Below are 15,471 nucleotides of genomic sequence, written 5' to 3'. Positions count from 1 at the left end.
GAATTAAATGAAAAGAAATTATAAAACAATTAGTATCTAATGCCTAGCACGTAGTGTTATATATATAGATATAAATATATAGATAGATTTATTTATTATTATTAATATTCAGGAGAATTGGATACACATTTATTTGTGGTCAAATCAATAAAGTCTCAAGGTTTTTATTTTTGTTTTTAAAACTCTTACCTTCCATCTTAGAATCAATACTGTATATTGGTTACAAGGAAGAAGGATAGTAAGGGCTAGGCAATGGGAGTTAAGTGACTTGCCCAGAGTCAGACAGCTAGGAAGTGTCAGAGACAAGATTTGAGCCCAGAACCTCCCCAGCCTGGTTCTCACACCACTAAACCACGTAGATGTCCCTTGGGTTTTTGTTTTAACCACCTAGATATTATATCAATGTGGATCTGAATATTCATATATACCAAATGGGGCTACATATGCACATGTGTGTGTGTGTGTGTGTGTATCCATACCCAAAACACCACCAGTTTGTCCATAAGCAGGATAGTCTTCATAGATGGGCAGAGAACTCACTCCCTATGGGCTTTAGCAACAAATAATTTGGTCTTTATCATAAAATTTAGCCTGCCCAAAGAAGAGATTCATTTTTTATATAAAATTGATCAAGTTAGAGCTATTATTAAAGTGATAGTTTCTGGGGATATATTTTAAATTAAAAACACAATTTTAGGTTGAGAAGTTAATGAATGTCATTTAGAGTCAATTTACAGGCTTTTAATGGGAGATCTCGGGAGCCTTTCAAAAATTTTGGAGAATTTCCATTTCACCTTCTAATAAATAGAAAACATGCCTCTTAATATATAAATTTGCAGTTTTTTTCTTGTGGTTAACAGGTGGAAGCTAATGGCTAATGGAAATAAAAGAGAATTTAAACCAGAAGGTGACAGACATTTCCTCCTTTGTGAGGTTTCATGGAGCTCCATGTGACCTTTTCCAGCTACATCTTGAAGTTTGGGTCATGCTCCAGAAAAAGAAGCACACATATGTATCAGCTACTCCACAGAATGTTGTTTTCCTTGCAGAGTGGTGGAGGGGGGCTACTATGAATGCTGGATAAGATCCAAGAGTCATTTGCAGGTGCTAAAAAAATGGCAAGATATTTCCGAAAGAAGAAAGACAATGCCTAATGATGACAACCTGGTGAATTTCTATTTATAAATCATAGATGGGAAAGAACCAGATACTCTTTGAAATTACTAACCAGATTTTTAAAAGACGCAGCTTCATTGATATCTTTGATTTTTCTATAAGCTAAATTTCCACTTGTTATCTCTCACCATCACTACTCCCGCAGAGAGACATCTCTTATAACAAAGAATTTTTAGCTGATTTCTTCACACTGCTTGTTTGTATTAAATGAGACAATCAATATCAGAAGATATTTGAAGATGACAAAGAAGATGCAAAACCTCGTTTTCATATACATTCTGTGGATGTAAAAAGTGCTATTAACTATTGATATTTTCCCCCAATGATTAATTGGTAAGAGAGAGAGTGTCTGTACATCTGCTTAAAGAAATGTAGTGAAGTGACATTATAGAAGAAAATACTCTGGATTAATCTTAACTGGACAAATGCAATGATCATCTCGTTGTGGAATTAGAAGGATGACTTGGAACTTCAAGATATGGTTGCAAAATTTCTATTGAGGATGATATACAGTCTTGTTTGAGATGATCTTGTCAGGAATCCAGCAGGATTTTAAGTCCAGTGTTCTAGAAGTACCCCTTTTCACAGAAGTTCTTTTTCTACACCCAGAGTTTTGGGTGAGTTCTTTGAAAATTTTCAGAATGTTCAGCTCCAACAACCATGAATGAAGAGTAACATTCAGAAAGCATTTGGCCATACTCTCATAAAACTGGGGAAACTTTCAGTCAAAGACTCTTTGTAAGCAGGTTTCTGAAAACATGTCTGTATTTAGCTCTAATTTGGGAAAAGATATTTGTGAAAAAAGAGCAGGCTTATATCTCTCCTTGATACAGAGTTGAAAGAGGTGACATGTATAAAATTCCTTCTTAAAAGGATTTTTTAAAATAATGGAAGTCCTTCATAAAATATTATAATGTTGACAACTGTGATGTAGCATGTCACTAGACAGTTACTGTTCTGGTTTGAATAACTTCTGTATGTGCCTAGAGCACACATTAAAGAAATTTTTAAAGATTTTTTTAATAAGTTTGCATCCTTTCCTTATCTCCTCCTAGAATGCTATCCCATAAAACATAAAGTATTTTTAAGGAAAAAAAAGAAGAGGAAAATCAATATAATTTATCACTGCATCAAAAAAGTTTGAAAATATATGCAATTTGAAACCCTTGTGGAACTCCTGCCTTTGCAAAGGATTGAGTTGGAAATATCTTTTAAGCCATGCTTGTGCTTTATTATTTTGCAACATTCACTTTTGATTTTGTGTGTATGGTTTTTCTTTCAGTTTATATTGTTGTAGCGATTTTATATATTGTTGTCATGGCTCATCTTACCTTACTTTGCATCTAATGTTCATGTAGATTCATCCATTCTTCCCAGAATTCATCGCATATGTCATTCCTTTCAACACAGTGATATTACATTATATTCATGGACCACAATTTGCTTAGCCATTTACAGTTTTATGTGCAACGCACCTGCAATTGAAATATCCCTTCAATTCAGAGTTAATACTTTCATAGTGACTGTTCCTTGTGTGGGAGGATGTGGCTAAATGGCTAACATAAAACATGGTGTTTAAGGAGATGGCTCAGGTTAGTGACTGTACCTTTTTTGTCCTTCTGTCTTGAATTTCCTATGCTAGGAATTTTGGTGCATTTCATGAGTAGATGGATAGCATACTCTTTCCATAGGTCTCTTAACTTTAAAGATCATTATGGATCTTTATGTTTGGATATTTGGATCCATTATGTTCCCACTGTTCCTGAATAATAACTATAAATGAGGATTGGACTTATTCTCTTTAAGTGCAAAGGACAGAAATAAGAGCAAATGGCAGAAGTTACAAAGAATCAACCTTTAAACAATTAAAGCTATCCAAAAATGGCATGGGCTGCCTTTGGGGTTAGTAAATTCCAGGTCACTGAAAATCTTCAAAGGTTATAAGCAAATTATTTCCAGAATTTTAAAGAACAGAGACAAAACTTCAAATCCAGCTATTTATTCACATAAAATCAGGGTTCACTAGAAGAATAAAACCCCAAATTTAACATACTTGTATAGGAAGGTTTCAAGAAAAATGTGTGTTCTGTCTCATTGCCATTCATTGGGTGGCTTAGAGAAATGAAACCTCACAAATAATCACTTCCTGAAAGTTGCTTGGATAGAGACATATTAAGGAGACATAACCCAACCTCTAGATAAGCCATGGCTACAAGAGGTTGTATGGCTTTAAGTTCATTAATCTTAAAGTAAGTAGACCTCAGGTCCCTGAGGTTAGCATTTGAAGATGCTAGGCATGCATAGGACACAGGATTTAAAAGATTTAAAAGAAGCAATTCCTTTGGAGTCAGATATTGTATTCACACATGTTCATCAGTCACTCTAGCTACCTCTAACTACATCTTTCTTCTACCCTTTTGGGGAAGAGGACCAGTCTAACTAGCATGTATCAGGCCCTATGACTACTTAGTCTTATCTGTTAAGGAGATTCTTGTTCAAGTATGACTTTTACTAGATGACATGATCTAAGGACTTGTTCATGTTGAGGTTCTATGATTATATAATAGGGTCAAAAGAAGGGAGGGGCTTTTATTTCTTAAAGAAATACCTGTAAATATGGAGAAAAGTTTGCCAATATTTGTTGAGTCTATGATGAGGACTTTCTGAAGATGAGAGGGCAATTCATTTATTCCAATGTGTTACAATTCCAGACAGCATATCCACAAATCTAATAAATAATGTTGACATTATTTTGATAATTCAAGGGCCTTGATTTTCCTAATGTGAGTACTTTATTGGCTGATTCAAATAGCCCCAATGTATTCTTGTTAAATGGCCATACTTTCCCCTGTAAGAATATAGTCAGTTTTGCTGGGTAGTTGATTCTTGGTTGTAGACCTAGTTCCCTTACTTTCCAGAATATCGTATTCCATTTTTTCTTTTTTTCAGTGTGGATGCAGCCAGATCCTGAGTTATCTTCACTGTGGCTCCGTGGTATCTGAATGACTTCTTCTTGGCAGCTTGTAATATCTTTTCTTTGGTCTGATAGTTCTTGAATTTGGCTATAACATTCCTGGGTGTTGTCAGTTGGGGATTAAGTACAGGAGGTGATCTGTGGATTCTATCAATCTCCACTTTTCCTCTTGTTCAAGGATTTCAGGGCAGTTTTCTTTAATAACTTCCTGTAATATAATGTCCTGGCTTTTTCTTTTGTCATGGTCTTCTGGTAGGCCAATAATTCTTAAATTGTCTCCTTGAACGATTTTCTAAATCCTCTGTTTTGTGAATGAGATGCTTCATATTTTCCTCAATTTTTTCATTCTTTTGGTTTTGTTTTATAGTGTCCTGCTGCCTTGTGAGGTCGATCGATTCTAGCTGTTGTATTCTGGTTCTTAAAGACTGGATTTCATCCTTAGTTTTTTGGTCGTCCTTTTCCTTTTGGTTGGATTTTCGTTGGAGGTCATCTTTCATCTTCTTTACCTCATCTTTCATCTGCTTTGCCTCATCTTTCATCTCCTTTGCCTCATTTTCCAGCTGGTTGATTTTGGCTTTCAAGACACTATTTTCTGTTTCCAGATGACTTATCTTAGTTTTTAAGTTCTTTTCCCAATTTTCTTCAGCCTCTCTTAATTGTGTTTTGAATTGCATTTTGGGTTCTTCCAAAGCCTGTATCCAATTCACTGGGATTTCTGATTTTTCCTTTGCTGGGTCCTCCCCCTCTGTTTCATTTGCTCTTTGCTCATTAACTGTGCAGAAGCTGTCTATTGTAATTTCTTTCTTCTTTTTCTGTTGTTTGCTCGAGTTTACCCCTTCTTTGCTCCCCGTATTTGGCTGTGCTCTTGCTCCTCTCATTTTGTTTTGGTTTGGGGGCTGTCAGTCTCCCCTCTTGGAGCTTTGTCAGATCTCTTGGTACAGTCCCTAGAGGAGGAATGTTAGCTTCCCTGTCCTCTGGAGGCTTTTGATTGGATTGAGTTCAACTGGGTCGGGCTGTATGTGGTATGAAGCTTTGAGGCTCTTAAGACTCCTGAAAGGCTGGGCCACACAGGCTCTCTCCCCCCAATGTATTCTTAATGTCCTTTCTAAGCTTCGTGGTGGTCAATTTCTTAACTAGGCCAGAAAAGAAGTATAAGCCACTGAGAATGTAATCCCTACCCAGAATCTTTTCAGTTTGGAATAGGACCTTCCAAAGCTTGTGCTTTTTAGAGAGACAGACTTTGTTTCCAGTGCTACAGTGGAGTATTAGAGTGGGTCTAAAGTGAAAGAATAATAATATTATTCATATTTCTCTAGTGTTTTGAGGTTTACAAAGAGCTTTCTTCAGAACACCTAACAAAGTAGATAGTATAAGCATCATCATCCCTACTTTATACATGAGGATACAGATGAGACTCAGGAAACACTCATCATTTTAGTGTCTTGTTGGATCCATATTGATGTGGATTTTGATATCCATATTGATGAGTGCATAAAAGATATAGATCACAGCCGACTCATTCTATGCCATTCTTGTCCATGTTTCCCTCTCCCTCCACAAATAAATCCTCCACAGGGATCTATCCAATGTGCTGGAATCCTTTCTCTAAGTATTTAAACACACTAACAACAGAGCTGACCATTGAGCATCTCACACTCCATAATGAACCCACCTTCTTTTTCAGTCATGCATTTCCTGAATGATCATTTTCATACAATTTCTTGGCAACTTGAGAAATACTCATCTTCTACATTATACTAATGACTCCAAGGTATCTAATTTTTTCCAGAAGCCATAAAGGTTGCTGAAGGTTGCAACCCATGATCTTTATAGTGAAGAAGAGTAAAAAGAAGATTGCCCAGATTAAGCTAGAAATACCACAATCTGTTTCTTATGGTTCATAGTTTCCTAGGTAGATGCCAATAGATCTTGACTGCAGTGTAAGTTTGAATGTTATTTAACACAATGCTGTCCACACATGTTTGAATGTTCTAAGATGACTACAGTGTCTCAAATATCTCCAGGTTGTGTTTGATGCTTGGGGCAGAGGTATATCTATTGGTGCTTCCTTGTGATACCTGTACAATGCCATTTTTTTAGGAAGTACAACATTATGAACACATCAGACAAATTGAAATTTTAAAGTTCTATATAACTCAAAAAGTCATTTTGTTCACCCTAGAGAAAATATGTCTGCTGCTCTTTGGTCCAACACATCTCTGGGCAGGCTTCTCTCCTATGGGAACAAGCTTTGGATAAAGAATCCTTTGGCAACCATTTTTAAATTTTTTTATTTAGTCAATTTAGAACATTATTCCTTGGTTGCAAGAATCATATTCCTTCCCTCCCTCCCCAACCCCCATCCTTCCAGTAGCCACCGTACAATTCCACTGGGTTTTTCATGTGTCCTTAATCAGAACCTATTTCCATGTTGTTGATATTTGCACTAAGATGTTCATTTAGAGTCCACATCCCCAATCATATCACCCTCGACCCATGTAATCAAGCAGTTGTTTTTCTTCGGTGTTTCCACTCCAACAGTTTTTCCTCTGGATATGGATAGTGTTCTTTCTCTTAGATCCCTCCGGGTTGTTCAGGATCACTGCATTGCCACTAATGCAGAAGTTCATTACATTTGATTGTACCACAGTGTATCAGTCACTGTGTACAATGTTCTCCTGGTTCTGCTCCTTTCACTCTGCATCACTTCCTGGAGGTTGTTCCAGTCCCCATGGAATTCTTCCAGTTTATTATTCCTTTGATCACAAGAGTATTCCATCACCAACATATACCACAATTTGTTCAACTATTCCCCAATTGAAGGGCTTCCCCTCATTTTCCAATTTTTTGCCACCACAAAGAATGCTGCTATGAATAATCTTGTACATGTATTTTTTCCCTATTATCTCTTTGGGGTACAAATCCAGCAGTGCTATGGCTGGATCAAAGGGCAGACAGTCTTTTAGCGCCCTTTGGTCATAGTTCCAAATTGCCCTCCAAAATGGTTGGATCAGTTCACAACTCCGCCAGCAATGCATTAATGCCCCAACTTTGTCACATCCCCTCCAGCATTCATTACTTTCCTTTGCTGTCATGTTAGCCAGTCTGCTAGGTGTGAGGTGATACCTCAGAGTTGTTTTGATTTGCATCTCTCTGATTATAAGAGATTTAGAACACTTTTTTGTGTCTTATTCATAGTTTTTATTTCTTCAACTGAAAATTGCCTATTGATGTCACTTGCCCATTTTTCAATTGGAGAATGGCTTGATTTTTTGTACAATTGATTTAGCTCTTTATAAATTTGAGTAATTAGACCCTTGTCAGAGGTTTTTGCTATTAAGATTGTTTCCCAATTTGTTGCTTCCCTTCTAATTTTTGTTGCATTGGTTTTGTTTGAACCAAACCTTTTTAATTTGACGTAATCAAAATTATTTATTTTAAATTTTGTGATTTTTTTCCTAACTCTTGCTTGTTTTTAAAATCTTTCCTTTCCCAAAGATCTGACATGTATACTATTCTGTGTTTGCCTAATTTACTTATAGTTTCCTTCTTTATATTTAAGTCATTCACCCATTCTGAGTTTATCTTGGTGTAGGGTATGAGATGTTGATCCAAACCTAGTCTCTCCCATACTGTCTTCCAATTTTCCCAACAGTTTTTATCAAATAGTGTATTATGGTGCCCAAAGCTGAGATCTTTGGGCTTGTCATAGACTATCTTGCTGAGGTCACTTACCCCAAGTCTATTCCACTATCCTCCTTTCTGTCTCTTAGCCAGTACCATATTGTTTTGATGACCGCTGCTTTATAGTATAGTTTGAAATCTGGGATTGCAAAGCCACCTTCTTTCGCATTTTTTTTCATTATTTCCCTGGATATCCTTGATCTTTTGTTCTTCCAAATGAACTTTGTTATGTTTTTTTTCTAATTCAGTAAAAAAGTATTTTGGTAGTTCAATGGGTATGGCACTAAATAAGTAAATTAATTTGGATAGGATTGTCATTTTTATTGTTAGCTTGACCTACCCATGAGCAATCAATGTTTTTCCAATTGTTTAGATCTAGCTTTAATTGTGTGGAGAGTATTTTGTAGTTGTGTTCATACAGATCCCATGTTTGTCTCGGCAGATAGATTCCTAAGTACTTTATTTTAAATGGATTTTTTCTTTCTAATTCTTGCTACTGAGATGTGTTGGAGATATATAGGAATGCTGATGACTTATGTGGGTTTATTTTGTATCCTGCAACTTTGCTAAAGTTGTTGATTATTTCAACTACTTTTTTGGTTGATTCTCTAGGATTCTTTAAGTAGACCATCATATCATCTGCAAAGAGTGATAGCTTGGTCTCCTCATTGCCTTTTTTAATACCTTCAATTTCTTTTTCTTCTCTAATTGCTACTGCTAGTATTTCTAGTACAATGTTAAATATTAGAGGTGATAATGGGCATCCTTGTTTCACTCCTGTTGGCAACCACCTAAATCTCTCTCTGCAACTCCCCAGAGCTAAAGAGAGGGAAAATCCCTGTGTATTATCTGGTTCAAATATAGACACTATAGGACCTGCCCTATAAACTGTCCTGCGGCAAATATCCAAGTCATATCTCTCAGCAGCGTCACACATGGGAGTTGAAAATAGGACAAAACAAGACCTCCATCAAACATAAAACTCTGATGTTCTTGAACTATGGAAAGTCATTGTGTGGCCCCCTTGCCAAGCCTGTGGTTATCTACCTCAGCAGGTTTCCATTTCCTCTGTCCTCCACTTACGTCACAGGCTACAAACAACACTCATTTCATATAATTCTTATTTCCCAGAAAATTATTTAATATTGTTAATGATCTGTAAGTCAATGGTAGATAGAATTGGTCTAGATCTGCCTCTTGCTCTTTAAGCAGGTGAAACCAACTGCCCACCTATTTGTGACTTTAGGAGAGAACTGAAGCTTTCAATTCTATCATTTGCCATAGCTAACAATATGACAGTTCTTCTACAGAGTGTAGAATCTCTCAGAGAGGAAGCCCTGTGATTGATTCCCCATTAACGTGACCTTTTCTTTTCCTTCTCAGGGAACCCGAAAGGTGCGATGCTCACTCATGGGAATGTGGTTGCTGATTTTTCAGGCTTTCTGAAAGTCACAGAGGTGAATATGGCAGTATCACTAATGTGGGCAGAGAGCCCATCCAGGACATCTTGAATTTTCAGGTTTCTTTTCACTTTGTAATCCTGGATATTATCTGTGAACCTGGTGCTTTGGTCCTTACTTAAGGAAAACCACCTTCACCTATCAGTGAAATTGTAAAATCCCCCAAATGGTGACTTATTCTTCCTTACCAGGAAATACCCAATGATCTTCCAAGCACACAAACCCCAGTAGTTATTTCTATAAAACCCAAAAATGCATTTCCCACCTGTTTCCCATCATTGCTTAGTGTTAGTATATACAAAACAGATTAAAAATATATGCCCAGTTTAGTCCATTGTCAATCATGCATTTCTTATAATAATTTCAAAATTCTATTTTGATCACTTTTTTAGGTAAGGAAGTATGGAAATCATTACTTTGTGGTGGAATTTTTAAAAGTAAATTCTAAATTAAATGCCATTTTTGTCATAAAAATTAGATTTTAAAACTTAAATCAATAGCAGCAGCAATGCTTTACTCCCTAGGTACAAGGTGTAATTTTGTCCTGAAGAGAAAGGGGTTTTGAATCCTTTTTCCTAGGGAAAGTTCCTCTATGTATTTGTGCCTAGTTCAAAGGTTGTGGAAAAGGCTTTTCACAAAAGAGGACAAGTAGAGAATTAGAAGTGAGCTCTGAATCAGTAGCCAAAGCTAAATATTTCCTGTAAGTAATCAAACACATAGTCCATACAGGATATCCTTAGTTCTATGGGAATACCCTCCCATCAACTCAGATAACACCTCTATCTTAGGAACTTGCTTATATGTGTTTGTTAAATCTTCAACAGATCAAATCTGGCTCATTCCAGAGTTCCATTCAGATTTGGACAAAATTCCAAAACAGAAAAGGATAACCATTAAAAAATGAGAGAGCAGGGGGCAGCTAGGTAGCTCAGTGGATTGAGAGCCAGGACTAGAGACAGGAGGTCCTAGGTTCAAATCCGGCCTCAGCCACTTCCTAGCTGTGTGACCCTGGGCAAGTCACTTGACCCCCATTGCCTACCCTTACCACTCTTCTGCCTTGGAGCCAATACACAGTATTGACTCCAAGACGGAAGGTAAGGGTTTAAAAAAAAATGAGAGAGCCTTAAAAGTCTATGAAATGATAGCTTTTGAAGGCAAATGTCTGCAAGGATTAGCTTCAGAAACACAAGTGTTTCCATCTTAGAGATTGGAAGGGCAATAAGTTCCCAAGATGCAGAATGTATGGGATACATGGATACATTTTTTTCCTTAATGAGATTTAAAAATAAATGTATTTTTAAAAATTTAAAGGGGGCAGCTGGGTAGCTCAGTGGATTGAGAGCCAGGCCTGGAGACGGGAGGTCCTAGGTTCAAATCTGGTCTCAGACACTTCCCAGCTGTGTGACCCTGGGCAAGTCACTTGACCCCCATTGCCTAGCCCTTACCACTCTTCTGCCTTGGAGCCAATACATAGTATTGACTCCAAGAAGGAAGGTAAGGGTTTAAAAATTTTTTTAAACATTTCTCTTCTGTCTTAGAATTGATGCTAAACAGCAGTTCCAAAGAAGAGTTATAAGGGCTAGGCAAATTGGGGTTAAGTGACTAGCCCAAATGTTTCTTAAGTATCTTTTTTTTTTAACCCCAAGGTAAATAGTGATAAGTGACTTGCCTGGAGTCACACAGCTAGTGAATGTTTGAGGCCAAATTTGAACTCAGGAAAATAAGTTTTTCTGACTTTACTTTATCCACTGTGCCACCTAGCTGCCACATAAAGGCATTTTTGAAAATTTTTTATTTAATTTTAAAATTTTTTCCATGATTACATGATTCATGTCTCCTTCCTCTCTTCTATCCCCCCACCCCGGAGTTGACAAGCAATTCCACTGGGTTATATGTATATATATATATATATATATATATATATATATATATATATATATATATATATATATATATATATATATATATATATATATATATATATAATCTCTCAAAACTTTCCTTATTATTCATTTTTAATAATCTTTTAAATAATAATTTATATTATTATATTAATTTATTATTATAATAATATGTTATATTATAATTATAATACATTAATATTATATTATTATTATATAATAAATAATAAAAAATAATCTTTTAAAACCAAAACCTATACCCATATAAACAAGTGATAAATCATATGTTCTTGATTCTTACTCCCCCAGTTCTTTCTCTAGATGTGGATAGCATTCTTTCTAATAAGTTCCTCAGAGTTGTCCTGGATCATTGCATTGCTATTAGTAGCAACATAATGATCATCCCACAATGTTTCAGTTAATGTGTACCACGTTCTCCTGGATCTGCTTATTTCACTCCACATTAGTTCATGTAGGTCTTTCCAGTTCTTATAGAAATCAATCAATTCATCATTCCTATGTATGTGCTATAGCACAATAGTATTCCATCACCATCATATACCACAATTTGTCCAGCCATTGCCTAATTGAAAGACATCCCCCCCCATTTTCCAATTTTTTGCCACCACAAAAAGTGCAGCTATAAACATTTTTATACAAACAGATCCTTTTCCATCTCTTAAAATCTCTTTGGGATACAAACCTGGTAGTGGCATTGCTGGATCCAAAGGTCAGGCAGTCTTTTATAGCCCTTTGGACATAGTTCCAAATTTCCTTCCAGAATGGTCAGATCAGTTCACAATTCTACCAGCAATGCATTAGTGTCCCAATTTTGCCACATCCCTTCCAACATCTATTATTTTCCTTTATTGTCATATTAGCCACTCTGCTAGGTGTAAGGTGGTACCTCAGAGTATAAATGCATAAATTTTTAATGTCATAATAGCCTGACCTCTATGGCATATGCATTTATTTTGAATAAATATCCTCAATTACAGTGTAGGTTCAAAGCTTCCCACAGATCATCTCACATTAAACAGATTTTCGTAACAAAACCACAAAGCTGTATCTTTCAATACAATGTAATAGAAATCCTTAGCTATAAGCTACTGGCTACTTCCTCTCTGACATCTCATAGGAAATCATATTAACTCTCTCTGTAAAGTTGCTGCAAAGGTATCCATTTGTGTGTACATATTTTCATCCATTTTTATAAGAGATGGATAATCACTGAAGCCCAATATGTAGAAGATTACCAATTGGCCTCTCTTCCCTTTCTATACCTCCCAAATTGAGTGCAACAAGAATGTTGAATATAGCTTCCCAACCTGGGAAAAAAGGCTTTGAGATTAAACACAACTGTCCTCAGACAGTGAGTGGTCCTGAGGGTTGGCTGGCATTGTAGCTAGTTGGACAGTATATCTTGACTCTTGTAGTCTGCCTGTTTGCACATTTTGGGGAGCTCCATCTATGCCCCATCATGAAAGTCAGGGAGATCTTGAGTCTGTTCCCATGACACTATCTTCTATCACATATTCTGCCAGGCCAGAAATAAGAAAGTGCTCAGGGGGGAAAAAGGGAGAAATGACTCTCCCTCCCAAAATATAGTAATAAAATTGAAGGCAGAAAAAGAATCCTGCATCTTGATCTAAAAGTACCTAGAAAGAGGGTGGGGAAGATTTCATGCATCAAATCTTCAATGATTTCATGGTAAAAAAAACAAAAGGCTCTTTTTGCCTAGTGCTCCCATGCACCATGTAAGATGCAGATTTCTTTGTAAAAGTGGTGCTTTTTTCGGTGGAAATGCTGCTCCACTGGTTTATGTGTGCTTCATTTTGCTCTTTGCTGCTCCCAATAACCTAAAGTCATTGACATTGTGACCTAACAGTTCGCTTCCTATACTGCTCTCTTTCTGTTTCTTTCTTTTTCTTTCTCTGTGTCTTTCTTTCTCTCCTCTTTCCTCTCTATGTATCCTCTCTCCCCCTTTTCCTCAGTCTTCCTTACTCTTTTCTGCTTTTCTAACTCTTTATCCATCCATTTTCTTTCTATTTCTCCTCTCACTTCTCTACTGTCTCTTTGATCTTTCACTCCTCTTCTGTCCTCTTCCTTCTCCTCTCTCTATCCTTTTTTGTATCTTCTGCTTTATGAATTCTTTCTTATTCTCCTTCTGTCTTTCTCCTTTTCCTTTCCTTTTCTTTTCTCTTCTCACCCCTATCTCATTTTCTTCTGCTTTTCTTGCTTTCTCTCTCTCTTTTCTTTCCCTTTAATCTTTACTGTTTGCTCTTCTGGTACCATTTTTCTCTTTATTGTTTTATGACTTTCTTGTTGTCTTCCTGTCAGTGTTTCTTTCCTTTCTGTCTCCCATGCCCTTCACCTGCAGAAAGTGATCTTTCCGAGACAGGACGATGTGCTCATCTCCTTCCTGCCTCTGGCTCACATGTTTGAAAGAGTTATACAGGTAAGACACCTGTCTGACTGACTGGGCCTGGTTCGGGCTCCTTTTGTTTTCTTACAGAGTCAGTGGTCACCCACTTGTGAGGATGTACACATTTCCTATTTGCCTTTAGCACACATGTTTGAGAGAATGGTACAGGTAAGGCCCAAGCATCAGAGAAGTCTTCTGTGACAAGAACGAATAACCCTACTGAAATCATTCACAGTGTGACATAGAACTAAAAATGTACCATACTCAGAAAGTCTCATAGGGGCAACCTTCAGTGCTTAAACATTGGACTAATCATCTGTGTGTGCGTCAAAGTTCTGTATGGTGTAGGATAGCTAAAATGATATCTACTTTTTTCACAGGGGCAACTATACTGGGACCAAATCTCCTAAGCTGGAGAAACTAGTGCATCCCCACTCCCTGCTTCAGTGGAAACCTCTTCTTCATAATCCCTGTTGGCACGATTTAGGCCAGTTATTGCCATGTTCACAGAGAAAACTCAGTGTAGTTTTCACCCATTTCTGACAGAATTTTTACAAATTCTCACATAAGAAACATAGGGAAACATTCTGGATAAAACTCTAGGAAATGACCAACAAGTATCTTTTACAAAGTGCTTACTATGTGCCAAGTACTGTGCTAGGCTCTAGTGATATAAGTAGAAAGAATAATAAAATCCCTACACACAAGCATTTTATATTCTAATGTATTGGAGAAATAAGTATGTGTAAAAATATATATAGCAAAAATTTAATGTGAATAAATACAAACATATGTAAAGTAGTTAAATGTTTGAGTGGGAGGACACTAGCAGGTGAAGGATCAGGAAAGTTTTCAAGAAGAAAATGGTTGAGCCACACCTTAAATAAAAAGTTAAATTCTATGAAGTGAGGGGCATGGGGGTGGGAGGGGAGAGCGAGAGAGCAAGAGAGAGAGAGAGAGAGAGGGAGAGAGAGGGAGGGAGGGAGGGAGGGAGGGAGGGAGGGAGGGAGGGAGGATGTGTTCTTGGCATGATGGGTAGCTGGTACAAAGGCACAGAAATGGGTGAGGGAATCTTTTTGTGAGGAACAGAAGGGAGGCCAGTTTGCCTGGACTACAGAGGGTAGGAGGGAGAGTAATGAATGTCCAATGAGGTTGGAAAGATAGGGTGGAGCCAGGTTGTGTAGGACTTTAAGCTAAACAGAAGAGTTTACATTTAATACTGGAAAGAGTCACTAGAGTTATTGAGCTGGAGTCATATGTTTAGATCTGAGCTTAAGGAAAATTAATCTCAAAGTATATAGGATAGGTTGGAGTGGAAAGAAACTTGAGTCAGGGAAATAAATTAGGAGACTGTCAGAATAATCTAGGTGAGAGCTGATGAAGACCTGAACTAAAGTGGGTGCCTATAGAGAAGGTGTCAGATATGAGAGATCATGTGAAAGGATAATTAGCAAGCTTTGGTTACTTATTGGGTACGAGGAGAGAGGATGAGGTTACAAAGATAATACTAAGGTTATGAACCTAAGACACTAAGAGGATGGTGATACCTTCTGCAAAAACAGGGAAGTTTGGGAGAAGAGATTTGGGGGAGAAATATAATGAATTAAGTTTTGCCCATGTTGAGTTTGATATCACCAGTATATCAAATTGGAAGTGTCCAATAAGCAATTGGTGGTACAAAGTTAAAGTTCAAGGGATAGATATATCTGGGTTTGATCTGCATAGAGCCTACAGTTAAATTTACATGAGATGATGAAGTCATAAAGGGCAGAAAAGGGCCTAAGTTAGAACCAGTTAGGAGATATAATATGGATGACAAATCAATCAAGAATACTGAGAAGAGGTAGTCAA

The 15,471-nt window shown here is 37.0% G+C and overlaps 1 protein-coding gene across 2 annotated transcripts in view; it reads left to right on the top strand.

Moving 5' to 3' along the window:
* Positions 1–15,471, top strand: part of ACSL6 (acyl-CoA synthetase long chain family member 6) — an 87,143-nt gene that overhangs the window by 39,871 nt on the left and 31,801 nt on the right. The window contains exons 10-11 of one of the 2 annotated variants that reach the window (XM_056811146.1): positions 9,218–9,291; positions 13,711–13,788. In XM_056811146.1, coding sequence (XP_056667124.1) covers positions 9,218–9,291; positions 13,711–13,788 — 152 coding nt within the window. Of the gene's footprint in view, positions 1–9,217; positions 9,292–13,575; positions 13,654–13,710; positions 13,789–15,471 lie in introns of both variants that reach the window. The other variant, XM_056811145.1, reaches the window with a different exon arrangement.

The sequence above is a fragment of the Monodelphis domestica genome, chromosome 1 (genome assembly GCF_027887165.1).
Source record: "Monodelphis domestica isolate mMonDom1 chromosome 1, mMonDom1.pri, whole genome shotgun sequence".
Classification (NCBI taxonomy): domain Eukaryota; kingdom Metazoa; phylum Chordata; class Mammalia; order Didelphimorphia; family Didelphidae; genus Monodelphis; species Monodelphis domestica.
Note: the sequence above shows the minus strand (reverse complement) of the source record. Positions and strands in the feature narration are given on the sequence as shown.